The sequence below is a fragment of the Amphiura filiformis genome, chromosome 8 (assembly GCF_039555335.1).
Source record: "Amphiura filiformis chromosome 8, Afil_fr2py, whole genome shotgun sequence".
NCBI lineage: Eukaryota > Metazoa > Echinodermata > Ophiuroidea > Amphilepidida > Amphiuridae > Amphiura > Amphiura filiformis.
In genome coordinates, this window is record NC_092635.1 from 3170588 (window position 1) to 3195937 (window position 25350).

At 37.1% G+C, this 25350-nt stretch overlaps 1 protein-coding gene across 1 annotated transcript in view; it reads left to right on the forward strand.

Annotated features, from left to right (window-relative positions):
• Positions 1–25350, forward strand: part of LOC140158423 (low-density lipoprotein receptor-related protein 6-like) — a 162208-nt gene that overhangs the window by 121651 nt on the left and 15207 nt on the right. The window contains 2 exon segments of the mRNA XM_072181513.1: positions 3229–3814; positions 3817–3936. Of these exon segments, the coding sequence (XP_072037614.1) occupies positions 3229–3814; positions 3817–3936 (706 nt within the window).

A 25350-nucleotide genomic window follows, 5' to 3' on the forward strand; every position in this document is an offset into this window, starting at 1 on the left:
AGTGGCCAGTTTTTAATTGTTCCCCTTTATTACCATTTACTATAATAGTAACTGTAAAAAATAAAGCCAGGTAGTTCAGGATCAATGTTAAACACAGGAAATCATATTATACACTCATACTAATAACCAGTCCATACTGACCACAACACTCAGCAAAGCGCACTTAAAGGGATACCCCTCAAATCACTTTCCCTGAGAAGGAAATTGTTCAATTTCAAGTCATAATTGTTAGCTATTAATATGGACACAGTCGTCTGGATCAATCAGTACCCAAGTACCTTGATATGCCTGGTGGGTCACAGGTGCTTTCAATTGTCTTGTTATACACCTGATGGTTGCCTTAAACAATGTAGGGAATTAAGATAAGGGGGCTCTGGTGATGACCCCTAGTGAATCGGTCATTGCTTAAGACTCTGAGGACAAAAATGCCTAATCATCATGGATGATATGATAATGAGTTACTCATGAAGATGAAACCAGCATCATACCTTAAAGTAAAAGGTGACCCAAACATCTGAGGCACCAAGAACCCTGGACACAAAGTTCATAATAGGTTGGAAAGCTTATAACCCTAACCTTCCTTGATCCAACAAAATGCAACAGCATCATGAGACAACTGCCCATGCATGCATCCCAGGTGATGCAATGACACAATCACCCAGTGGCGGCGCCAGGAATTTTTTTTCGGGGAGGGGCATTAGGGGGCAAAGTGAATTTCAGGGGGCAAAATCAACCAATTTTTTCTGGGGGGCAACAGGGGGGGGCAAGATTGCTGACTGGGGGGGGCATTTTCCCCCCATGCCTCCCCCTGTGGCGCCGTCACTGCAATCACCCCGTCATGAATGGTTTCATTGGCCGAGCCAATGAAACACCATTGGCTACCAGTGGCTGATTGAGTGCTTAGCATTTGGGGTCTGGGGTTCAAATCCTGAGGGAAACAAACAACTTCTTTGTACATCTCCGTTTTTTTTGTTCCTTCTTTCCTTTCCGATAGCCGAAAACCACTGGTTAGCATTAGAGTTAATTAACCCCCATTTCTCTTCATTGAGGCCTATGTTAAAGCAATGTTGTGAGATTCGCTCAAGAGAGGATAGCCTTACAAATTTTCAGCCAGCATCAATCATCCTATTGAAAACGGCCATAACTGGCCATGGCATTTCATCCTAAGTATAGGTACTATAAGTGCTTAAAACATCCTCTGATCATTATCCATGCAGGATTTGGCCCTGACCCTCTTGTTTCAGGAATCAGGACAGGTTGATGAAATGAAAATCACAGATTTATACTTATCTGGTTATCTGGAGAAATCTCACTGGGTGATGGACATACAGGGATTGCAAAGAATTCAATTTTGTTCAGCTAGGTTGTAGAAAGGGCCCAATTTCTCAGATCACGATTTCCTGTGATCGTGACTTGCTCACAATTATGAAGTGCACAACTCAAGGACTGGAAGGACATCCAAAAGGTTGTTCTTGGTTTGAACTTTGCAAGAATAAAAGTATGCTGATCCAAAATCATAAAAACTTACATTTTCCAGACATTTTAGCTTAATACCTCTAATCTCACCAAGTAATCTACATCATGATAAGCAGAAAAATTGCATGTTACTACCCAGGCACCTGATCCAGGACAGACATTCAACTTTTGTGGTAGGAATATGCATGTTGGTGTGGGTGTGTGTGAAACCTTTGGTGCAGGAGTCTCAAACAAAGCAGTTTGCCAAGAAGGGGCAGCTTCCTGCCTATGAGAAGTCTGGCCCTTCTTTCCCCCTTTAGGATGCTGGCCAGTCTGATATTTGAGATTTAGACCTTTTTGTGCTTAAGTTTAGCCCATTTTGACAATTTTCATCAATTTTGCACCTACACCCCTTTGCCCACCCACTCTCTGAAAGGCTTGGGCTATGCCACTATTGCCAAGTTAATGTAATGTTTGTAAATGTGCTTTGGAGTTACTATAGGGTAAAGCATACAGTACCATTTTCGCAGGATTCTGTAGAAAAATGTGATATGCACAAATGTTACCAGTGAGGATTGTGAGGTATAGTTCCTCACAATACACACTTATAACATTTGTAAGACATTATGATAAGCAGTCTTGACCTTAATTGACCTTGCTCATATAATATGAGTAAGGTCAATTAAGGTCATGACTGCTTATCATAATGTTTTACCAGAAGAATGTGATCTGTGTCTTCTTAAATGTTGTGATGCAACACTTTGACACAATATATTATGGGCAGGTGTATACAGTGCATTTAAAGACTACAATCTCAGAAAATATTGTTCGAACACTTTAAAGGCCTTATTGGAAATAGTCCCCCCTTCTACCCCCCGTACAATGTTGGCATGCCCAATATGCTCATCGTCGCCATATCTTCTCCCAACATTGTTTGGTGGGGAAAGGGAGGGGCATGCTTAAGATGAACGTTCAGACAACACTATTATAATTCTTATTTTTCAGTGACTCATATAGCGTGCGCACTATGCTAAGAAGAACATGGGAATTACAGTGGGTGTTCGAACACATTTTTTCCGGGATTGTAGGTGCATGATTCTGACTACTAGAAACTCACTTTCATCATGATTCTGACTACTAGAAACTCACTTTCATCACTATGTAGAGGAAGCCAAAAAAAACTCCCTAGAAATGATGGATCTTCAGGACCCAGCCGAGGCCATTCTATGTTTAACATAATAGTAAATTATTGGTGGAGGCCATTCTATGTCTAACATGATAGTAAATTAGTAGTGATGTTTGCAACCTCTATTACACCTGTCGCAACTGCTGATTTGTTGTGGCTAATCACAGCAACATAGCTTACACTAACTTCTTCCTGCCTGCCCGATTCGCTGTATAGGCAGGGAGGTTGCCACATCATGACAACGTCACTTCACTGAGCTACATGCATACCCAGGATACTGCCCCAGTTGGTTAGAACAGTCAGCTGGTACAGTCGCTGCTGAATGTTTGTCATCATCAGGACAGTCAGAGTTTGGATAGCTTGCTAAGGGATAGTGTGTAATACCTGGGAGTCTTAGTTTCCTGATGAATGGACAACTACTAGCCTGAGATTACATCACATTATCACAATGATGTTAGTTGGATAGTTTCAGATTTCGATATAATGGATGATGAATAAGTGAAATAAGTTTCTTGAAAATTATTGATAAAAACAAAGTTTGTATTTGTGATTATTGCTGACTTCTGTTTTTGTTTCTATTGTTACAGCTCCTACAACACCCAGATCGCAATTGATAGCAGCACCACGAGTGACATTTGAGCCAGTTTATGCGACAACTTTACCGTCTGATAAACCCCAAGCAAGTGCCAAGGAGCAATCTACTTCTATTAGTGCTACAGCCACAGATAGTGGCTTTGAATCAACCATGTCAAAGAAAAGTATCTATCAAGGATTTGGAGCACACACGCCACGTCGTAGCACAACTATTGCACCGCGGATATCGACAACGTTACCACCGAAAGGTCGTAGACCAAATGGTGGGTCTGCTGGAACAAATACATCCAATGGGAGTGGCAGGGGAACTAATAGCAATAACAATGGTGGAAAGACTAATGTAGGTACACCGAAAAATGAAAAGATTAATATCAACAATGGAACAAATGGTGGCAGTGGTGGGAAAAATGGCAGTACCACTGGGAAAAATGGCAGTACCAGTGGAAAAAATGGTAGTTCCATTAGTAGAGGTGGAAACGGTAAAGGCGGAAATGGAACTAATGGAAATACAAACCAAAATGGAAATAGCGGATTTGATACTAGTGGATTAGGGAATCTATTCCGGGAGTATCCGGTGGACCGATAACAGATGTACCAAAAGACTCCTCACATTTTGGAATATGTCCGAATGAATACAAATATTACTGTTTAAATGGAGGAAAGTGTACATGGCTGGTTAAATTAGAAAAGCCATCATGCAGGTAAGCACCTCATTCATTGTTTTCTGCTTAACCCTAACCACCCTGGATACTACAAAATACTACAGCACAAAAAAATATACTACAGCACAAAGCCCCTAGCATGCAGCGCATGACAATGGGTGTGATTGTGCAAGAATCCAACATATAGGCACGGAAAGGTTGGCCGGCCAGGTCACCACCTGTGGCTTAATACCACAGGCACTCCCCCGGCAGGGTATTCAAACTGGTCAGAAAGGACCACATCGTCTTTCCTCTTCATCTTCCTCTCTTCTTCCAAGCACATCTGTCCTCAAAAGCAGTTAGGATGAGTCCTAAAAACCAGTTTTTGCATTGATTTTTCAAATGCAGTTAGGGTTAATACACATCATGTGATAATCAGGAATGACAAATAAAACCCACATTAAAGATGTGACTTGATCTTCTCCTGGAACCTTGAAAGGCAGCTTTATCATTCTCAGTTGCTGATGTTGATTTTGGGAAGGTTATCAAATTTGCATTGTTGTCTGATAAAATGTTTGAAAGGGTATTTTACCTAGTTGGCAATTACCGCACAATTGTTAAAAAAGAAGCCTGACAACTCTTACAAATCATTGTTTGTCATCATATTTTATGGTGAACTTAACATTGTGTGTATACAGCAAAAAATAATTACCGATCAACTGTCCCTAACATAGGGCAATACACACCTTTTTAGGACTACTAATCAGTTCTAAAATATTTTATGAAATACTTAAATATTAATAACCCAAACTGATGTACTGATGTAACAACCAAGGATAAAATAGCACTAAAATAATCACACTAAAGCTCTGATTAAACTTGTGGTGTGGTTTTCAACTCTACCTTGATTTGACAGTTAGACTTATCACCTTGGTCCAGAATGATTCAGTAATTAATTGCCTCCTAACTAGCTATAATTGGGCAGAGTTGGGTCATATCGCCACAAATTATGTAGTGAATAATGAGTCAAGTGATTCTTAATATCATCAATCTACTGTTCAATATCCAAATTGAATTTGATCGTATCATTGAAAAAGTTTATCTGAGTGTTTGTAATATTTGTTGTAAAAAACTTTCACAGTTTGGAAAACCTCGTTATTTCATCATGGAACTGTCACAAATAGAGAATGCTTCAGGTGATGTTCTGACGTCTACTGAGTGGGCTATTCCATTTAAAATCCACACTACCTCAGTGGAAGATTTAGCTCAAGTCTGCCACAGAGGGAGTATTAATTTTGAATAGAATAGACAATTGGATAACTTCCATTTCTAATACTCACTCCAGTTGTGGAAGATAGGTAAAGCCATAATATAGGGGTAGTATTGGTTTCAAAATGATTAACCCTGACCAATTACATTTGAAAAACATACTCCCCCTGTGGAAGATATTTCCAAAATCTTCCATAGGAGTAGTGTGGATTTCAACTGGAATAGCCCAATGTAAAGTGTCAGTAACTTGGCAATGAATATGCTATTTTGGATGAACATAAATTCATCTTAATATGTTCTGATAGGATTTTGCAAAGTGCATAAAAATAGTTAGAGCTACCACTTCAAAGTTGAATTTGAGTTCAGTTATCGTTTAAAATGGATGTGGTTCAAAGTCACTGACCATTTTGGTAACATGCAAGACATTGCCATTGTTCAGAGATGGTTAAGATCTGATCCAGTTCTGTCATGATGTAATGTGTCATGGAGGGGCATACTTGCATCATGTGTGTCAATGTCATGTCAGGGCATACTTGCATCATGTGTGTCAATGTCATGTTGGGCATATACTTGCATCATGTGTGTCAATGTCATGCCAGGACATAATTGCATCATGCGTGTCAATGTCATGCCAGGATTATCAATAGGTCAAACCATAGACCATACAAGAACTATTTTAGTCAAAGTAGTGATGCTTCAAAGGTCTTTGTTTAAAACCAGGTGCAGCTGTGATTAGACAGTTTTCTGATTCACACAGCTTAAAAAAACACTCACCTGTCTGTGGTGAAGTAAAAATATGAAACACTATGGAGTAGTGAAGTTCAGGGGCAGGTAAACTTTCCCCGCCCCTACTTATTTTGCACCCGGCCTGTGCAGTGCAAATTAAGCTATGACGTCATGCTGGAAAGTATGGACTATGGAGTAGTCTAGTTCATCTGGAGAGGGTAAACTCTTCCCTGCCTTTATAATTGTACCTGCCTATGCAGTGCAAGCTACATGTATGACATCATGCTGGCAGGTGTGGAATTCATTTGCTGCTTGATATCAGTCTGTCTGATGTTGAAAAATATATATCTGAAGATGAAGGTCTCTGTCAAATTCAATGTTTGTGGCATCATCTAGCAACTTTGAATGAAATTGCTTTTTATTTTAAAGCAAAGTGTGAACATGGTGAAAAGGGTATTTGAACCATTAGAATAGATTGAGTTTGTCTAATCTTGGAATCACAGCCTTTGTATCACATGACCTAGAGTTAGTCAGTACACACATCAAGGAGAGTGTGCTGCTCATATGGCATGCCTGTCCTTTATTCCTTGGACTGAAATCAAATATTATGGCTTTAAATTTGTGCTTACGAGTTAAACCATTAGTTCTGAACAAGAATGCACTTTCTTCTGAGCCGTAACCTAGCCACAGTCTGTGACTCTCACTGACTTGGTGTCTGTGTGTAATATACTATAAAGTATACTATACTATTAAGTGAAGGAGGCAGAAAGTATTAAATTTATTGCTACTGTTAACCTGACATTCAACTATGATGACTCTTTATCAAACGGTTAAGTACATATTCTCAAATTTCACAATCATGTATCTATATCATAATCATAATAACCCAATCATGATTAATCCATTATCTTGAATCAATTCCAAATACCTGTCTATTTTCAAACGGTTACTGAGCTAGCATCAAATAAAGAATACCGGGTCCTATGTAAACCAGACTTGGACCAAAAATAGTCTTGAAGTACGCTCACTTGGTAACCATAGGAAACATGTTTTGAAACGGGAGGAAATTTGTGACCAGGCTCATTCCTGTGGTACTCATCTGAAAGCAATGACATTGGTTTTAAACATAGTGACATTTCCTGCTGGACCTGGCTGCTAGATTTAGATCGTTCCCTATCATTGCTACACCAGGCAGAGCAAAAATATTTATTGAAATATTTTTTAATAGAAAAAATACCCTGGTGCAGAATTAGTCATTATGTACGTGACAGATGGGGAATGGAGATTATTTATTTAGCCCATTGGATCTTAATGGTGCATGCAGAATGGTTGAGTGAGGGAGGTGTTTTAAGATTGATCAAAACCTGGGTGGAGCATTTATGTGTAGCCAAACAAGTGATGTACTATAACATAGAATAATTAGCCCTATAGTATACCTTGTATTGTAGGACATTTGTCATATTGAATTGGCATTTTAGCAATTGAAATCAAAGCAGTTGTACAGGGTGAGTAAAAAAAAGTGCAATAGAGCAAATAATCGATATTTATGTAAGAACCAAGTTGAACTTTTCCCATTATTGAAAGTTTCTATAAATGCCACACTCAATTGTCACCTTCTGTGAAAAAATGAAGTGAATCACAACTACCGTTTAATTTTTATGAGTCCTTTTGCTGCAATATCCAATTTCATTATTTGTCCACGAGATACCATGTATTTTGAATGAGAGCACACAATGTACGATAAAGGCACCAGCTCTGAAACTGACTTTAACTTAAGTAAGGTTGATTTTTGCATTATTTAAATTTTTTCTGTTGAAACAAAATTTCTAACATTATTTTAAGTCCTTCATACCTCACTCGACTCCAACTTTAATCCCAATATGTCCAACTTACTTGATATTTTGTAATTCACTAAACTTCAATTTTGCGTGCATTTCATTTCGACATTTGAAAAACCCGCCTACAAATTTGTATGGTTTTGATAGAGAATAAACATCTTTAAAGTAAAGGGAAAATGAAAATAACAACAAATAATGTTTTTTTACTTAAACAAGACTAAGGGCAATAACACTTTGGGTGCTCCATTTTATTTCAATGCCAATGAGGTTAAGAAAATGACAGTTGTTCCAAATCTTCCTTACACAGAGTGAGCTGACATTCAAATTTTAGACGTCTCTTGGACAAACATTAAAATTGGGTATCACTATAAAATGTGTCATAAAAACAAAACGGTAAATGCTAATTCCATAATTTGTTCACACAAGGTCACTAATGTATGTATCATTTATAAAATGTTTTAAAACCTAAAAGTTTCAACTCTGTTCTTAAATAAAAATTGATTCTTTTCTCTATTGCACTTTTTTTGACTCACCCTGTATATTATGCATATTGCATTAGGTACATACATTAGCAATGTTTACATTACTCTAGCCCTGCCAGAGTAGTTCTTCTGGGGGTGAACCAAACCTGCCTGATTATTAAATTAATCAGTGACAAGGGTGTAATTATCTGAATACATTGTCACTGATTAATTTGATAACCAGGCAGGTTTGGTTCACAGAAGAACTGCTCTAAAGGTTAATTATATCAAGTTCAGCAGATGTCCAGGGACTGCTATTGGATAAAGCAAAAGGATATTAATTGTTATTGATTAGGGGAATGGCTATGGAATGCTCTTCTGGATACACCAGGAAGTGCTTTAGAGGATCTCTGTAGATTAATGACCAAGACAATGAATTACTAGTAAATCATTAAGGTGAGATTTCAGTATCACTATCACATCCAGAGGAGCTCAAAGGAGTAATCACTCTTCCTCCTCTTGAAAGCTGGTATAACTGTAGTGTGCAGTGTCCACATCACATGTTTCTGATGCAACACCTCTGATTGCATAAGCATTACACACATCTGCTACTGTCTCAAGAAAGTCAAATGCACTACAGGACTATTATAGGGTATTTTTGGAGTATTTGGTTTGAAAGAATTAGGATTCCTATAAGATTTGGATAAGGATTATAGCGTGGCCTTCATTTGAACTTGATTATAACCCCACAGCAAACCATCAGCAAAAATTGCATTTCATGCAGTAATGCACAACTGCATACAAGCATGCAATAATGGAATATGTACCTCCCATGCATGGCGTAACATTTAAGGAGTACATTAAGTTGTCCTCCATAGGCAATGTTACTACAAGTATGGCAGAGTTCATGATCTCTCCCATTTAATTCATTGTGTTGAAAGCAGGATCTTGTGTGATAACCACTATTCATTAATAACTTACAAGCTCATCAGTTGTTAATTAAGCATCCTGGATGCATGGTTAAGTGGATGCCATCAGAGATTGCGGACATGCTGGTTATCATGAATGTATGACATGACTTACCACTACCTTATGTGCAACATATTAAAGCCTTAACGTATGAGGTGTTTTTTTTTTCAAACCAGATTTTGGGCATCCCTAATTCGGAACAGCCAAATTAACTGTGCTTGAAGGCCAACAAAGCAATTTTATTAAATTAATGTCTTACTATATATTAAAGATATTACCGTAAATCCCTCATAAGTGGCCAAGGTAGTAAGTGGGTTTTTCAATTTACCTTATTATTTTGGCTTGAAATGAAGAAATATTTTATTTTCCCCCACCACCAAGAAAGCTGGCTACACCCCTGATTCCCTGAATCAACACTTGCATGCAACATGATTGCGTACATGTACGTCATGCATAGCAAACTCTTAAAGATTTTGAAAGTGCCTGTATATTGATCAGAAGTGGCTGACTTTATGCCTACACAACTTAAGTGATGTTGAAAGCACTGAAGCAGATTCCGTTATGATAACCTGCAATCATTGGTTCTTAATGGTGCATTTTGTAGGGTAGGGTGATATCTTCATGGGTATAGCATTCCACATGGATTTGCATGGTTGACTTTCCATCCTTATGTGATATTGGGCTATATTTGAGGGCAGATTTGTATCTTGTACGTCACAGTTCACATGGCATTCAGCTCATTGGATCCCAATGATCCATGCTGATGCTGCTGCTGCAGTCATGGTAGCATGAGTGGAACAAGAACAGATCTGAATGCATTGGGGTTGTCATCATTCCATCCATAAGATGATGTCAGATTTGGATCTCACTTATAGACAAAATCTGATCTGTGCTGTAGCTGCAGCTTGAGTTCGGTAAATCAGATCAAATCTGAATCCATTAAGAACTGTGTTTTTGACATTCAGATGTCAAGAGTCTATTTGGAATCAGGTCTCAGCACAAATTGACTTGATCAGGTCCTTATCCATTTGAAACTCAGTATATATCATGATTTTACAACATGAACAAGTCTTTTTGTTATAATATGACTCCTGTCTGTATTGCACTTTTTGCAAACTTGTGTTTTACCCTTCTTGAGAAGTGTATGTTACATCAGTGTTCCTGCCACTGAATCCAGACTGCAAAGGCAAATTCACCTTTTTGCAAATCCCATAAGTCATAGCATCATCTGATGTCATCACCTGACTTCACACCAATGTGCACATTGTTTTGCGACCAATTTTTACTGTGTATTTCAATGCTGTGAGGTGCGCAGTAAGGCAAAAAAAAATTGTTGTGTTGCCCTCAACCGTCCGACCCTAAACCCTGAAAAATCAGGGTCTGTTTTTTTTTTGTTGAATGATGATTTTTACAGGTTTGTTCAAAAAAATCAATGTTTTTCACTTAAAATTAATATTTTATTGAAAGACTAGTCTTTAATTGATGTCTAACAGGTATTCAGAAGTCAAAATTGACAAATGTTCCCTAATTGAAGAAGCATTATTTAATATTTGAGGGGATTTAAAAAAAACCAATTTTCCCACTTGAGGGCAACACAACAATATTTTTTTTTTGGCCTAATGATGTTTGCATTGGCGTAATGACATCAGGGGTCCACATGCAAAGGCATATTGGATTTACCAAAAAGGGAATTATGCGCAACTAAGGGGCAATGGACTTTAAACATAACAATTGATGAAAAAGGCACATAACTTATCATCTGGTTTTATTGGACGGATGTAAGAAAAATCTGCGATAAAAGTGCATTATGTGAATATAGGCACAAGTTTGGGACTACAGATTTGCTAGATCACTGTTGAGATATTTGTTTACTCATATACAGGGCACCAAAATCACAGGTGAAATAGTTGAGAAACTTCCCGAATTGCAACTCAATAATGAGATGGAAGTTACTCATCTCACAGGTGGGATGAGACAAATAAAAATTATTGTGTCACACCTGAAGTTATACAGTGTGTGTGAGGGGTGTCAGGTGGGTGAGTGCATTTATAAGACCTACAAGTGAGGATGCACGACTGAAAATAGCAGAGTAACCGAGGACACCCAGTAACCAAGAATGTCCATGGTCCTCTATACCTAAGAATGTGACTAGTTTGCTGGTGTAGGGTCATGTCTCAGTTGGATAGTAAAAATTCTGATAGTCCACAGTTTTGAGTTTAGCATCATGTGAGCAAGGTCCTCAGTTGGATAGGAACAAGGTCCTCATTTGTATGTCTTGACAAGTAGGGATGGGTAGTATGCTGCATGTGTGTCGTATGCTCTACATATAGTATGCATATACAGGGAACCTGCTTGATTTGAGGAAGCAGATATAGTTCTGGTGGAAATGGTGCCCTAATTCCGCAAATTATTTGGATTTGCCTTATGTCCGGTGCATTTTTGTCACTGCCTAGGTTTAACAGTCCAGTGGTGTGTTCAACTCCTGGGTTCTCTTAAAATTCATGCAAAATCAGCCTAAGACACATTTCAGCTCTTTAGAAGTCTTTAAGGCCCCTTGGTGCACTCCAAGCTTCCTAGGGTGGCTGGTTTAGATATTGGGCATGTCCCTCCAGCCAGTTTTTATGTTTTAGAGTTTTAGGATAGCAGTAAAGAGTAGGGTTAGGACTTAGGAGGAGTAGGTTTGGAGGAAAACATGATCAAAATTCAAATGTATGAATTAATAGAGTGGATGAAATGAAGTGGTTAATAAGAACTGATGCATCTTATGCACCTGTACCTGTCTTAGTTAATTGTTGCTATTCTTAGGCACCCCATTCAATTTGGTCCTATAGAACTATCGGTACCCGGTTAGGTACCGATGACTCTTAACATCGCTCCCTGGAGATGATAAATTGTACTAAGCATAATAATTAAGAGTTGCATAGTGTTATTGGTTTTCATTAAAATAAAAAACAAATGCACTGTTAAAATATTCAGGGTACAATAAAAAGTGCCATTGGTACCTCTTCCGGCATCGATAGCGCTATAGGACCAAAATATATGTTGTGCCATACAGTGAAAGCTATCCTATACATATATGTGCCCTTGGATTCATTTGAGTTTATATTATCAGCATTGATGTGCCCTTATGTTCACCCACGACTAGGAGCCAAAATTACAAATTTGTGGTGATTCATGGTTCGCATGTCATGTATAGAAGTTATGTACTTTTGAAATTCTATTTAATTTCATGTCCCAAAGTTTACCAGAATTTATTTATTTGTTGTGATTCATAGTGAAGTTATCTTTCCTCTTCAGATCATCTCATGACATGTGGAATATTGTCAAGTAGACAGAACGTGACCATAAGTCATCATAACATCATAAGTGAGATAGTACTATCACCCTCAAATAATGCTAAATCCATGTGGATCAAACAGTATGATAAACTAGATAACATTTAAATCCAGACTTTAAATATTGTAACATATTCACCCTTTGAGCCTTTGTTGTTGAATAAGATCTAGAAAGATACGGCCCAATTTTCCCTGTTATGGCCCAGACTGACTGGAAAATATCAAAATGAAGTACTTTTGCCTCTGACTGTATGATTTTATGCTGAATCCAATTTCTGGTCTGACGATGAAGTTTTGTGAGGTCTTCTTTGTTTTCAGACACGATAAGATATGATCGTTCCTCTTCCTTCACCCATACAGACCATAAAACACTAAAGAAATATATTCCCAACTTCTTTCATATTCTGTAGTCTATTACGTAGAGGAAGGGAAAGAATGAATGGGCCTGTCTTGTTTAACCAAATTGAAGGTCTGGAATTCTTCACAGTTGATTGAACTAATTCTTGATTTGATTGAAGATGGAGATATGGGTCACTCCATATCAAATCAAGGAGGCGCCCCACCTGACCCCCTCAGATTTGCTTTATATTTTAGTCATATGTTGTACCTGTACAAATATTAAAAACCTGCAAATTTGAGGTCTGTAGCTCTTACGGATTTTCTGTGGCAGCCATTTAAAGTTGGAGTAGGGGGTCTAAATTTGGACCCAAAAGTTGCCCTTTAAATAAATTTCATCTTTGGGCGTTTGTGCCTTCTTTATAAAAAAAAGAAAGAGAGGTCTGAAACTTTGCATACACACTAACTGCATGCCCATTTTGTCAAAAAAATAAAAATAAAAAATTCTGTAATTGCGCGTTGTGTCACGGGCTCATTAAATATGCAAGAAAAAAATGTAATGTTTTGTAAACTGGCAAGTTTAGCCCCCTAAATTCACATTTTTGTCAGATTAATTATTTTTGTTGTCACCGATGCTATATATAGGATAAATACAATGCATACCCAAAAATTGGGGTCACAACTCATTTACATTTGAACAGCGCCCTCACGAAGATGGAATTTATTGCACATTCAACATTTTCAGGGGCCCAAAGTCGATGTGGTCCACCTTCAAAGTTTATAAAACATCACTTTTATATAACTACAAGTCTTAAATTACAACTTTGCTAAGTCCCAGTAATTGTATAGGTTGACTTCATATAAAATGACAAGCCCAAAATAACCATTTTCTTATGATTGCATGTAGTGCAAAAGGGTGCAAATGTGCGAATTCGGAAGGTTGAAAGTCAAATTGACCCCAATATTGAAAATAAAATGGAAATAAAAGTAAATAGGGCCAATAACTATGCATCTAGTCATTTATTTTCAATATTGTGGCCATTTTGACTTTTAAACCTTCAATTCGCACATTTGCAGTACATGCAATCATAAGAAAAGCGGTCAACTTTAGGCTTGTCGTTTATATGAAGTCAATCTATAAAATTAATGGGATTGAGCAAAGTTGCAATTTAAGACTAGTAGTCATATAAAAGTGATGTTTTATAAATTTTGAAGGTTGACCACATCGACTTTGGGCCCCATGAAAATGTTGAATTTCCAATAAATTTCATCTTCGTGAGGGCGCTGTTCGAAATGTAAATGAGTTGTGACCCCAATTTTTTGGGTATGCATTGTATTTATCCTATATATAGCATCGGTGAAAAAAAAAAAATTAATCTGACAAAAATGTGAATTTAAGGCTAAACTTGCCAGTTTACAAAACATCTTCGTGAGGGCGCTGCACTCCAACTTTAAATGGCTACCATAGAAAATCTGTATATATTGAAAGCGAAATGGAAATACAAGTAAATAGGGCCAATAACTACTCATCTAATCATTTATTTTTAATATTGTGGCCAATTTGACTTTCAAGCCTTCCGAATTCGGCACATTTGCACTACATGCAATCATAAGAAAATGGTCAACTTTGGGCTTGTCATTTTATATGAAGTAAACCTATACAATTACTGGGACTTAGCAAAGTTGTAATTTAAGACTAGTAGTTATATAAAAGTGATGTTTTATAAATTTTGAAGGTGGACCACATCGACTTTGGGCCCCCTGAAAATGTTGAATTTGCAATAAATTTCATCTTCGTGAGGGCGCTGTTCGAAATATAAATGAGTTGTGACCCCAATTTTTTGGGTATGCATTGTATTTATCCTATATATAGCATCGGTGACAACAAAAAATAATTAATCTGACAAAAATGTGAATTTAGGGGGCTAAACTTGCCAGTTTACAAAACATTATATTTTTTCTTGCATATTTAATGACCCCGTGACACAACGCGCAATTACAGATTTTTTATATTTTTATTTTTGACAAATTGGGCATGCAGTTAGTGTGTATGCAAAGTTTCAGACCTCTCTTTCTTTTTTTTATAAAGAAGGCACAGACTCCCAAAGATGAAATTTATTTAAGGGGTAACTTTTGGGTCCAAATTTAGACCTCCCTACTCCAACTTTAAATGCCTGCCAAAGAAAATCCGTAAGAGCTACAGACCTCAAATTTGCAGGTTTTTAATATTTGTACAGGTACAACATATGACTAAAATATAAAGCAAATCTGAGGGGGTCAGGTGGGGCGCCTCCTTGATTTGATATGGAGTGACCCATATGTAACATGCATTGTATGAAAGTCTGAATATGATTGCATTTCATCATATTTAGGTTTAAAGAGCTGAAATTTGAGCTAAGATTCATATTAAAGTTCCAATTCCAAATGGCACTATTTGTTTTGACAGTTGGAGCAATCCTGTGCTGTTGACATCTTCAGTGGAAACAGACATCTTCAGTGGAAACAGAAATTGATTGATGCAGTCACTTAACTAGTGCAAGTGGTGAATCCAAGTGCGCAAAAGCGTGATAATTGAGAAATATCTGTCTCAGTTGGATGAGAAAGAGAGGCTGGTTTTACATAACACTTTATAGTTTTTGTCCTAATTCTTTCTTTTTCGAGGGACACTCTTGCCCCCTTCCCCCTTTAATAAGAAAACTTGGGTCATTGCATATTAAGTTGCTAGCTAATTAAAGTTCTTTGCCAAGACCAAAGGAAAAACTTACATTTTTCTGCTGACAGTTTCGCCAGAAACCTTCGGGCTTTCTCAAAGCGATTGATGTTGTTATTGATCCATCTGCTTGGAGCGGGAATCTCGGCGGATGTTATTGTTTTACGGAAGTACTCCTGTCTCCAACGTTGGTCTTGAGACAGAGACGAGGGGACATTCTTTCTAAGCCACATCTTTGATCCTCTGCTCAAGAACAATGTTGGAGACAGGAGTACTTCCGGTAAAACAATAACATCCGGCTGGGATTCCCGCTCCAAGCAGATGGATCAATAACAACATCAATCACTTTGAGAAAGCCAGAAAGTTTCTGGCGATACTGTCAGCAGAAAAACGTAAGTTTTTCCTTTGGTCTTGGCAAAGAACTTTTATTAGCTGTTTAATCAACAGACCTGATGAACCTCTTCAGTCACATTAAGTTGCTGTTGCTGCATTTAAGATATTTGCTCACTATACTGTTGATGTTATTATTTACATCATTTGATCGAAGTGGGGGAGTTCCACTTTCTAAAATGTTAGAGCTGTATCTTCATTTTGAAGAACAATAAACTTTTTTTTTACTAATAAACTAATAGGTTTCTTGCCATAACAATAAATTTCATCACATTAACATTTTGATCTGCTTGCATCAGCATACAAATGAAGGTGAAAGCACAGACAAGCTACGTGTTGAAAAAAAGATGGTGAAAGTTACTTTCAACATGTTCAACATTTGATTTGAAGAGTTAAATGTAAATTGAAGTAAAGTTGTCAGTGGGTCTGAAATCCAATATGGTATCGATTATTATAACTAATCATATCATTGCTTGTGACAATTGAGTTCCCAAATGGAAACGTTACAGACCTAGTTGATTTAGATATTTTATTTATAAACTGTGTTTTCCGTTTCATTACTGTCTTTATTACAGATAGTGACTCAAGTTTCTTCACATGAGAAATTTGTTCATTTGGAATATTTTTTGGTATACATAAACAGCCTATGGAATTAAATTCACATGGACAAAAAAACATTATAAACAAAAAACACAAATATCAAAGAGAATTATCTTTTGGCTTGTCGGGTGTCAAATTTTGGAATCAGGTTCTGGATTTTATGTGGATCTAAGAGAGGACTTATTTTGATTGACCTACCTTGACCTATGCCGTTCACTCCAACATGGGGTTGAGTGGTGGCATCTGTTTCACGATGGTCCTCCATTTCTGTCTGTTTATGGATTGGTGACTAGCCTCCACCACAGACTTCAGGTTTAATTTGGTGCAGTCAGCCTTGATGCAATCTAGCCATCGTTTTGGTGGTCTACCTCTGGGTCTGTCCCCATGGATGCGAGCATCGATCAGAAGTTTGGGGTAACGTGATGGTGTCATTCTTTGGATGTGACCAAAGTAACAGAGTCTTTTTTTAGTTACCCTATCAACAACAGATTGCTCGATACCTAGGCACTTCCTGATTGCTGTGTTACGGATTTTGTCCAGTCTTGTGACACCCAGTATCTTTCTTAAACACATCATCTCAAAGACGAGATGCACAACTTAAACCAGATTATAGCATTCAATATAAACTGATAGCACAAGTGAAAAGTCAACCTGACCTATTTCCCAAAATGTCTAAATCTGTGAGAGACTCCTTGTTAGTGATATCTCCAATGTTATTTTTATCTTGTTGAAAACTCAACCATTTTACTAACTCTGACAAGTGTATTCCTTTTATACCCATTGCATGATATATTGCACAGCTTGTGAATTAAAGCCATATTGTAACATTTACTAAGGAAGATGCCCTCAATGTTTTTCAAAATTCTGTTTTTTACACGATGGTAGTCAACCTAGTAAAAACTAACATACCCTGCAAAATCAAGCCTTTAGGTGCTTTAGTTTTGTCGAAATCAGAGATTTTGAATAAATAGCAGGAACCGTCGTTTTATTGTTACGATGGAAATATTAGTCAAACGTGTACTCGATGTTTAAAACACAGTACGTACATGGCGTGTGGGCAGTCAAGACATATCAAAAGGCCCGACCCGACTCATGTTCAAAGGAGTGGCTTGTATTGGCGACATAATGCGCTGGTATTAAAAAGCGGTTTTCTTTGTATTGCCGCATCTGTTTGGGCCAAAAATAAATGAAGATATATCTGACAGTGAAATGTTACGATATGGTTTTAATGTTATTCAAGCAGTCAGAAACATTCTTTTTGAGATTTGACCAGACTTAGTTTACAAATTCTGTGTTAAAGTTTTTTATTTGATGCGAATACTAAAATGAACCTTTTAGGTAGGTTTTCAGCAAAATGTATGTAATGAAAATTGAAGATAATTTCCTCAAATACAGCTTGTTAAGAATGACAAGGCAAGATCTGAAACTTTTTTTGCACCAGAGTCAACCAATTTTACCCACTACATTTGAGCAGCATGGCACAGTGGGTACATTTGTTGCTCTGCCTGGTGCACGCTGGTGATATTCCTGACAGAGGAAAATTTATCCACTTTTTCTGTATAAATCACATTTGAATTCAGGCAGATGCAGCCAAAGACAAAACCATGTAGCTAGTCCCAATCAGAATGATGGCTGACATTAACAGCAATAACAGTAACAAAACATCAACAACAAAAATAAAATAAATGAATAAATGAATAAATGAATAAATGAATAAATGAATAAATTAGTAATTGAATAAAAGATAATAATGTAAGGTCCGTCGTCAAGAACCCCCCTACTTTTGTTTCAAATTATGTTATGATGAATATAACATAATTTGAAATGAAACCAAAAGTAGGGGGGGATTCTTGATGACGGTTACAATAATAAATAAAAATTCCTTTAAAAAAGGAATGTGGCGCCCAATGTGAACTTGGACGTGATATGGTGAATTCCATGGTGTGTAGATTTGGTATTATAATGATTTTTCTAGGGAAGAGTAGAAGATGATCAAATGCAAGAGAAATGTGTTTGATTGGGGAAGGTGTTCTGACAATCCAAATATAAACTTAGTCCACCTCAAATGACCTGTAACAATTTGTGATTGACATTACTTAATTCACCTCGGATGACTTTGATATGACATTCAACATTTTCGCGCTTACACCAATCATATATCCATAACAATTTAACTCTTACAACTTCCTGTCAACTCTCTAATTTAAAACTTTAAATTTCAGTCTGTTTGCCTTTTCTGTCTTGTGCCATTTAGTACACTACAGTTTGTTACAATAATTAAGATAAGCAAACATTGCTGGATAGATAACAGGATTTAGTTATTTACTTAATCCAATTATGGAGTAACCGCTATATAGATTCTATGGTAATTAGCAAACAAAAGCCATCAGTTTAAGAAAGCTCGTTAATTGATCTTAACACTATGGACCATAAGAGTCTCATCCCAATGGCATAGTCCAATAACCTCAATTACATAATCATAGTGCAAAATTTGACCTCAAGTTGCAGAGTATGAGTTTGTGTACAAAGGATGAATGTACAAATGTATTAGGGTTTAAGAACTGTTCCCATGATAGATGAGCATGTTGTGGATCCTAGTGTGTGGTCAAATGTCACCGTCTATCGGGTTCTAAGGCACACGGTAAACTGGTTGAACGCATACAAAGGTCAGGATTTATTTGGTGTTTTTATAAATCCTAATTTTGTATTTTAAACAAAGAATATACGCTCACCATTTTATCCTGTGCATATCAGAAAACAATAATAAAATAAAATCCAAGCAAATTGTGGTTTTATTTCTGAGCTGGGCATAATTTTAGCAAAACAATTTGAAGGCAATCTAGCAAGAGTGAAATTAGAAGCCGTTCACAAAGTCATGCCTATATTGTGGCCCCTCCGTAGAGGGCGCCACAAAAACGTATACAGCTTTTAATTTGTGTGATTTGGTAGCTTTTTAATTTTCATGATTTCATGAAAAGCCCCTTCAGTGGAGTAGGGGAACTGTACTTTCAGTTTGTAACATGTTTCGTATTTAACACATTTTTAAGTTATGAAGCCTATGTTGCAAAAAATACATCCTTGTTAATGACCTTATCAAAGGGCATGTTTATGAGCAGAAGCCAATCAAACCTATCATTTAATATCATATCCTTATTGAATTTATCCTGAACGTAATGAGCCATACAGGTGAGAATGAGTTGACACTTTAACCTACACCTGGTGTATGGGCTGAAGTTTGAAATATTAGGTCATTAAGTGGGACAAACTTGACCTTAAATGTACTTAGTTAATTGGCCAATTAGTAGTTTGGCCAATTAGTTAGGCCCAATTTCAGAAAGCATGGGCATTATGTACATGTGTCTCAACCCGTGCATTTTATACCTATATTATCCATAGTAAGACACCTCTGTCCGTCATGCTTTTGTTGGTCTCCTGGCAGCTTCTCCACCCCAAGCATACTCTTATTTCTTCATATCTCACACAACTCGAGATACATCTGCACCATGGACTATCAAATATGTGAACTTCCAGCAGCAACTGCCCCATCATTATGGAACAAGCTCCCGGAACAATTAGAAGCAGGCCCATATGCAGGATTTTTTAGGGGTGCTGATTTTGAAAAAAGTGGACCTTTTTCCAGGGGGGGGGGAATTTTGAGAAAAGTGGACTTTCTTCCCAAAATTTGGACCTTTTTTGACCAAAAAGGCGTACAAAATGTGATTTTTTTTTCTCTATACGCTCGCAAATTGTGATATTTTGGGACTTTTTAAAAACTTTTGTAAATGGGGGGGGGAATGGAATCTATTTGCCATATCAAGAATGCGCTGAGGACCTTTATGTTGTTGCTTCTGAATTTGCATAGCACAAGTGTTTGCCTTTTAAAGCTGCTATCATATTGCTGCTTCTGTGTTTTTTTAACTGCAACATAAATTATAGATTTTTTAGGTATTTTTTGCACATTTCCATCATATGTTGCCTACTTCAAATGCCTTCCCCCTTTTTTCCCTCCGTTTTGAAAATCCTGCTATGCTACGCATGTATTCAATTCACATTGTATAATGTTGTACATCTAGGTACTCCAAAGGAGATGATATGACTTAAATTGAAGGACATGTTGCTTGAAATCAGTCAAAATTAATAAACAGATAATGTTTTCAATTTGTTCATTGGGTAATGCATCCTGGACATGTTGAGTTTGTTAACATCATGTACTACATGGAAATGATTTGACAGTTTTTACATTAGTTTTCAGACACCTTGGACTGATACATGCGTGATACTGATATCATCGACCATGAAAATGCTGATATGTAATGTCTTTCCAATGTATGGAACATCATCATGTGGATGTGAATACAAGCTTTACTTCCACAGTGCGTCTACAAGTACCAAATATTGACTTGCCACACTTTTAACCAAATTACGTCACTGAGGGGGAAAAACTCATCATTACTTATTTGGTAAATAGGTCACAGCGATAAATTGTTCAATTTAATAATGCTGTCCTCTTGCAGGGGTCAAAACTATACAACTGTTCAACAATAGTGGGTTTTAATTAGTGTAGTGTATTATATAACCAGGGCTTGAAAAAATGTTGATTTCCCAGGAAGCAAGCTAAATTTCCCACAATTTATAGCATGTTTTTATAAACAAAAAAAGACACATTTGCCTCCATGTACCAGAATTTCCCTCCAAACACCAATTAACATTTCCTGGGAAGGAGCTTCTTAAATTTCCCACTTTTTTGAGCCATGTATATACCACCTGCAAAGTGAAAATACCGTCAAATTTAGGATTTTGTTACTATTCTTAATTTGCCAGATAAGTACCTGTGTTAACGCAACTTGGTTTTTCCTGCCCGATGGCACTGGTTGCTTTTCATCATATTTTTGAGTCGGTAATTCAATAAAACAACACTTAACAATGGATTTTATTCTTAGTTTCTTGTTGATCAGTTGATCTTGGCTAGCCACGATTTTCTGGCACCTGTTGAAAACTGTCCTCAAATTTGAAATTTCCACAAAAACTGTCAATTTATGCGATGAGCAAAGCATACCAAGCTTGCATTTGAGCCTACAAGATCAGCAGATGCACCAAACCAAAATACTCTCATGGTCAATGCCATGGTTCAATAACCTCTATTCAGTAAATGGTAGTTTCAAACTTGACCTTATGTGGTGGAGTATGTGTTTCATACCCAGTGCATTCAAAGACTATTCACTTGTGTAGACTTGCTTGAGCTTAGGAACTTTGTCCTCAGAGATGGGCATGTTTGACATCCTCTTATGATGCATTATATCGGCTTCAAAATCCGATAAGTTGCAGGATTCGGAAGGCTCCTGTTTTCTCAAATAAAGCCGGTCAAGTCGGAAATAAACCACGGCTCAGTTAAATAATGCCAAAGGAACGAGATAACGAGAAACTCTATCAGTTTCCTCAACATGCTGTAAAGCAAACTTAAATCAAATTAAACCTAATGCAATGAAGATCCTGCCGCTTATAATCTTACATGTATGCTCTCACCTTATGACTCACAGACCTCTGAGAGGCAACTTAACACATACTTTTTATGTATTTTTATGTGATAATCTACATCAATGGATGCTATCAAGATGGATATTATTACAATGTAGGTTAACTTTTTCTCTCTTGAGAGATACATGATGAAATATTGAAATATGACAGAGTTCCTATTATAGGTGGCAAATCTAGCATCTCCATGGTTAACAGGAGGAAATAATTATAGTCATTTTGAGGGGAAATGTAAAATGTGTGAGCATAGACAGATCAAGTCAAGTGATGTCCAGTTATCTGCAAGTTATCTGTGAGTTATCTGTAACAGATGTAATGTAATAGACCATGGATGTACTGGTGTAATTGACCCTTCGCATGGTCATCTCAAAAACGAGGCTCTACCCGCAAAGTGTATGTTGTCAAATGTGTGCTTTAATTGCTGCATTTGCTTTGCAAAAGCCTTCTAACATTGCTAGAAAAGAATGAGAGATATAAAAATGCACTTTTTATGCATGGGTTTTGCAGGGAGAACCTCGTTTTGCTATATCAAGATAGCGAATAGAACCACAACAATCGTCTAAGTTCAATTGAGTCAGTCAACAAGTTCAATTTGAGGTAGAAGAATACTTAAAAAATGACTTTGAATGTTATTCTTGTCCTGTTAAATTGCTTCTACAAATTTCTTATTTTATTTTGTTTTGTTTCTTTGTCAAGATATGTTTTCTTACATTTGTTTCTTTTATTTTATACAATGTTGTACAAAATCTTGCTGGAGAACAATAACTTTGCCAATCTTGTTAGATTTAAATTATACATGAAGTAAAACAAGTAATAAAGTCCCCATCTCTCAGCAGGTTTCCATTCCATGTTGCCTTTTCTCTTATATATTTGCCATTGTATATTATCCTTTTGTTTCTTTCATAATTATTGTTGTTTATAATGCAATTGGTTGGGTGTTCGCAATGTTAATCATAATTCATATCATATCAACATAATACAAATTTCTAATACTGCATTTCAAATAATTAGTAATTAGTCATAGCTTGTGAAGATGTTGATAGCAATGCCTCTGTTAGGAATTAGGGTCTAGTCCACCGTGAGGAATAACAAGCTGGTCAATTGGTTTCTAACTAAGCGTAGAAGGTATCTGTCAGTAGGGATCTCAACAGACAGGCAGATCAGGAAGTCAGTACCCACACCTTTATTTTGGTGTGGATTATTCATCCAGTTGGTAAAAATAAAAGTACAAAATTAACAAAAAACTGGAACTTAAATGTTTTGTTAGCACAACATTAGTTTTTGTGTGCGATACCATCGGACATCATATCGGACATCATCAGGTGACTGATTCAGGTTAGGTAACAGAATTTTGATGGTCATCATCTCTCAGTCTTTCCGCGAAAGAAGTTACCCGATGATGTCGGATTGTTTCAGATGCATTGTCATGGAAGTGAAACATGTACATTCCAGTTTTTTATTAAATTGTGTACCTTGTTGTATTCCATTGCAAATTTGCCCAAAATGAAATTTGCATAGTGTTGGCTAAATAAAATGCATTTATATTTCACCTGCTTGCTCAGGGGCCTTAGTGCCCCCCAAGTTACCAACTGTGAGAGGGGACCTCCCCTCCCCTGAGCACCCCCCATGACCACTGTGAAAATGTAGGTCGAGCAATGTGAGTGAGCAAAACGAGGTGACCAAAACATTTTTTGATCGGCACACCCTCTTTCAAAAACCAGAATCCACATCTGCACTTGACTGCTATAAGCAGAGCTGTATCATTGAAATATTGGTCAGGTTTTACAACATATTTTGTCATGTTATCTGAATTATTCCAGCTGCACATTCTCTGCGTTTATACAACATGAAGAGTCAAAGTCGTTCATTTAGAGAGAGATATTCTAAAAACCTTTCATCACACTCATGTTTGCAGAAATGTATTTTCATCATAAATTCAAAAATAAATTACTTTAAATTCTTTTAATCCACAAAGTTTATCAAATTTGTAGGAGCTTAGCCATGTTGACTGGAGTTTCCTCTTGTGCATGTCTATCCAGGGTGTATAGTTTCAGTGATGATAGTCTGCACACCTTGAGTGTTGCTTTTACTAACATTACATCCTTTACCTGAAGCACAAAATGTCTGCTTGTTGGAGGTGGGGGTGTCTCTACCTGTGGTCATACAGACCCCAAAATAAGCTGTATATTGCAGACTGAACTTTAAATTGACCTTTTGTGATCTAGCGCTTTTTAATCGTTATCATTGATTATACTGAATTGTACCTGTTTTAAAAGTTTCAAAACTAAATGCTGATCCTTTCTTCAGGATGGACGTATCCTGACTGTAGAGGGTGTATTTTCAATCAGGAGAGATCATACACATGCAGGCTCCCTCATCTCTGTTCATGATGCTGGGGCGTCTTCTGATTCAAATGGATTATTTGACATGTCTGGCATTTAAAAGTATCACACTTCTTGCATAGAATTTTAGTATTGTCCCAATTGATGACATGGTTTTGTTGCATTGTGTGGTCTGTTATGGCCGACTTGAACTGCTCACTAGCCGATTGTTTTGGGGCTTACCGGGTATAATTAGATTTGGTTTTTGACACCCTGCCCATTTCTTTCTGGTGTTCTTTTAAACAAGTCTCACATTTTGAGTCCTGTTACTGTTTGTTGGTTTTCTTGCATTATCTGGTAAGACTAGATTTACTAGATCACTATCTGAAATAACTTTCAACTCATTCATAATAGTCTCCATTCATTTACAGTGGCGGTGCCACGGGGGGGCATGCCAGTCAGAACTCTTGTGCCCCCCCTGTTGCCCCCCAGTAAAAACACAAAATTACAAAAATTTGCGCAAAATTTGTTGATTTTGCCCCCCACTGAAATTCACTTTGCCCCCTCAATGCCCACGAAAAAATTTCTGGCGCCGCCACTGTTCTTATAGAGTGATTCATCATAGGGAATACTCAGCATATTTGTATATACATCAATCCAGCTCAGCATCCAGGTGTTGTACCTGACTCTGGTGGTTACTTCCTATCTATTAAACATATCATAACATATCCTGTCAACATTTTCATTACAGTATAAATGATACATATTAGTGATTCATATGAATGCATTGAAAGAATTGATTGGGCTTATATTTAGACTGTTGATGTTTGCAATTGTCAAGTTGAATATTTTTGTTTAGAGGTAAATTGTGACTTTGCTAGCAGGTGATGTCATTTTCCATAGAAAGGGGCTTTGCATGTATGTCAACATCAAAGAAACTAGTTCCAAGGAACACTGAGTTGCCTGTGAATTTGTCAGCAAGTGATG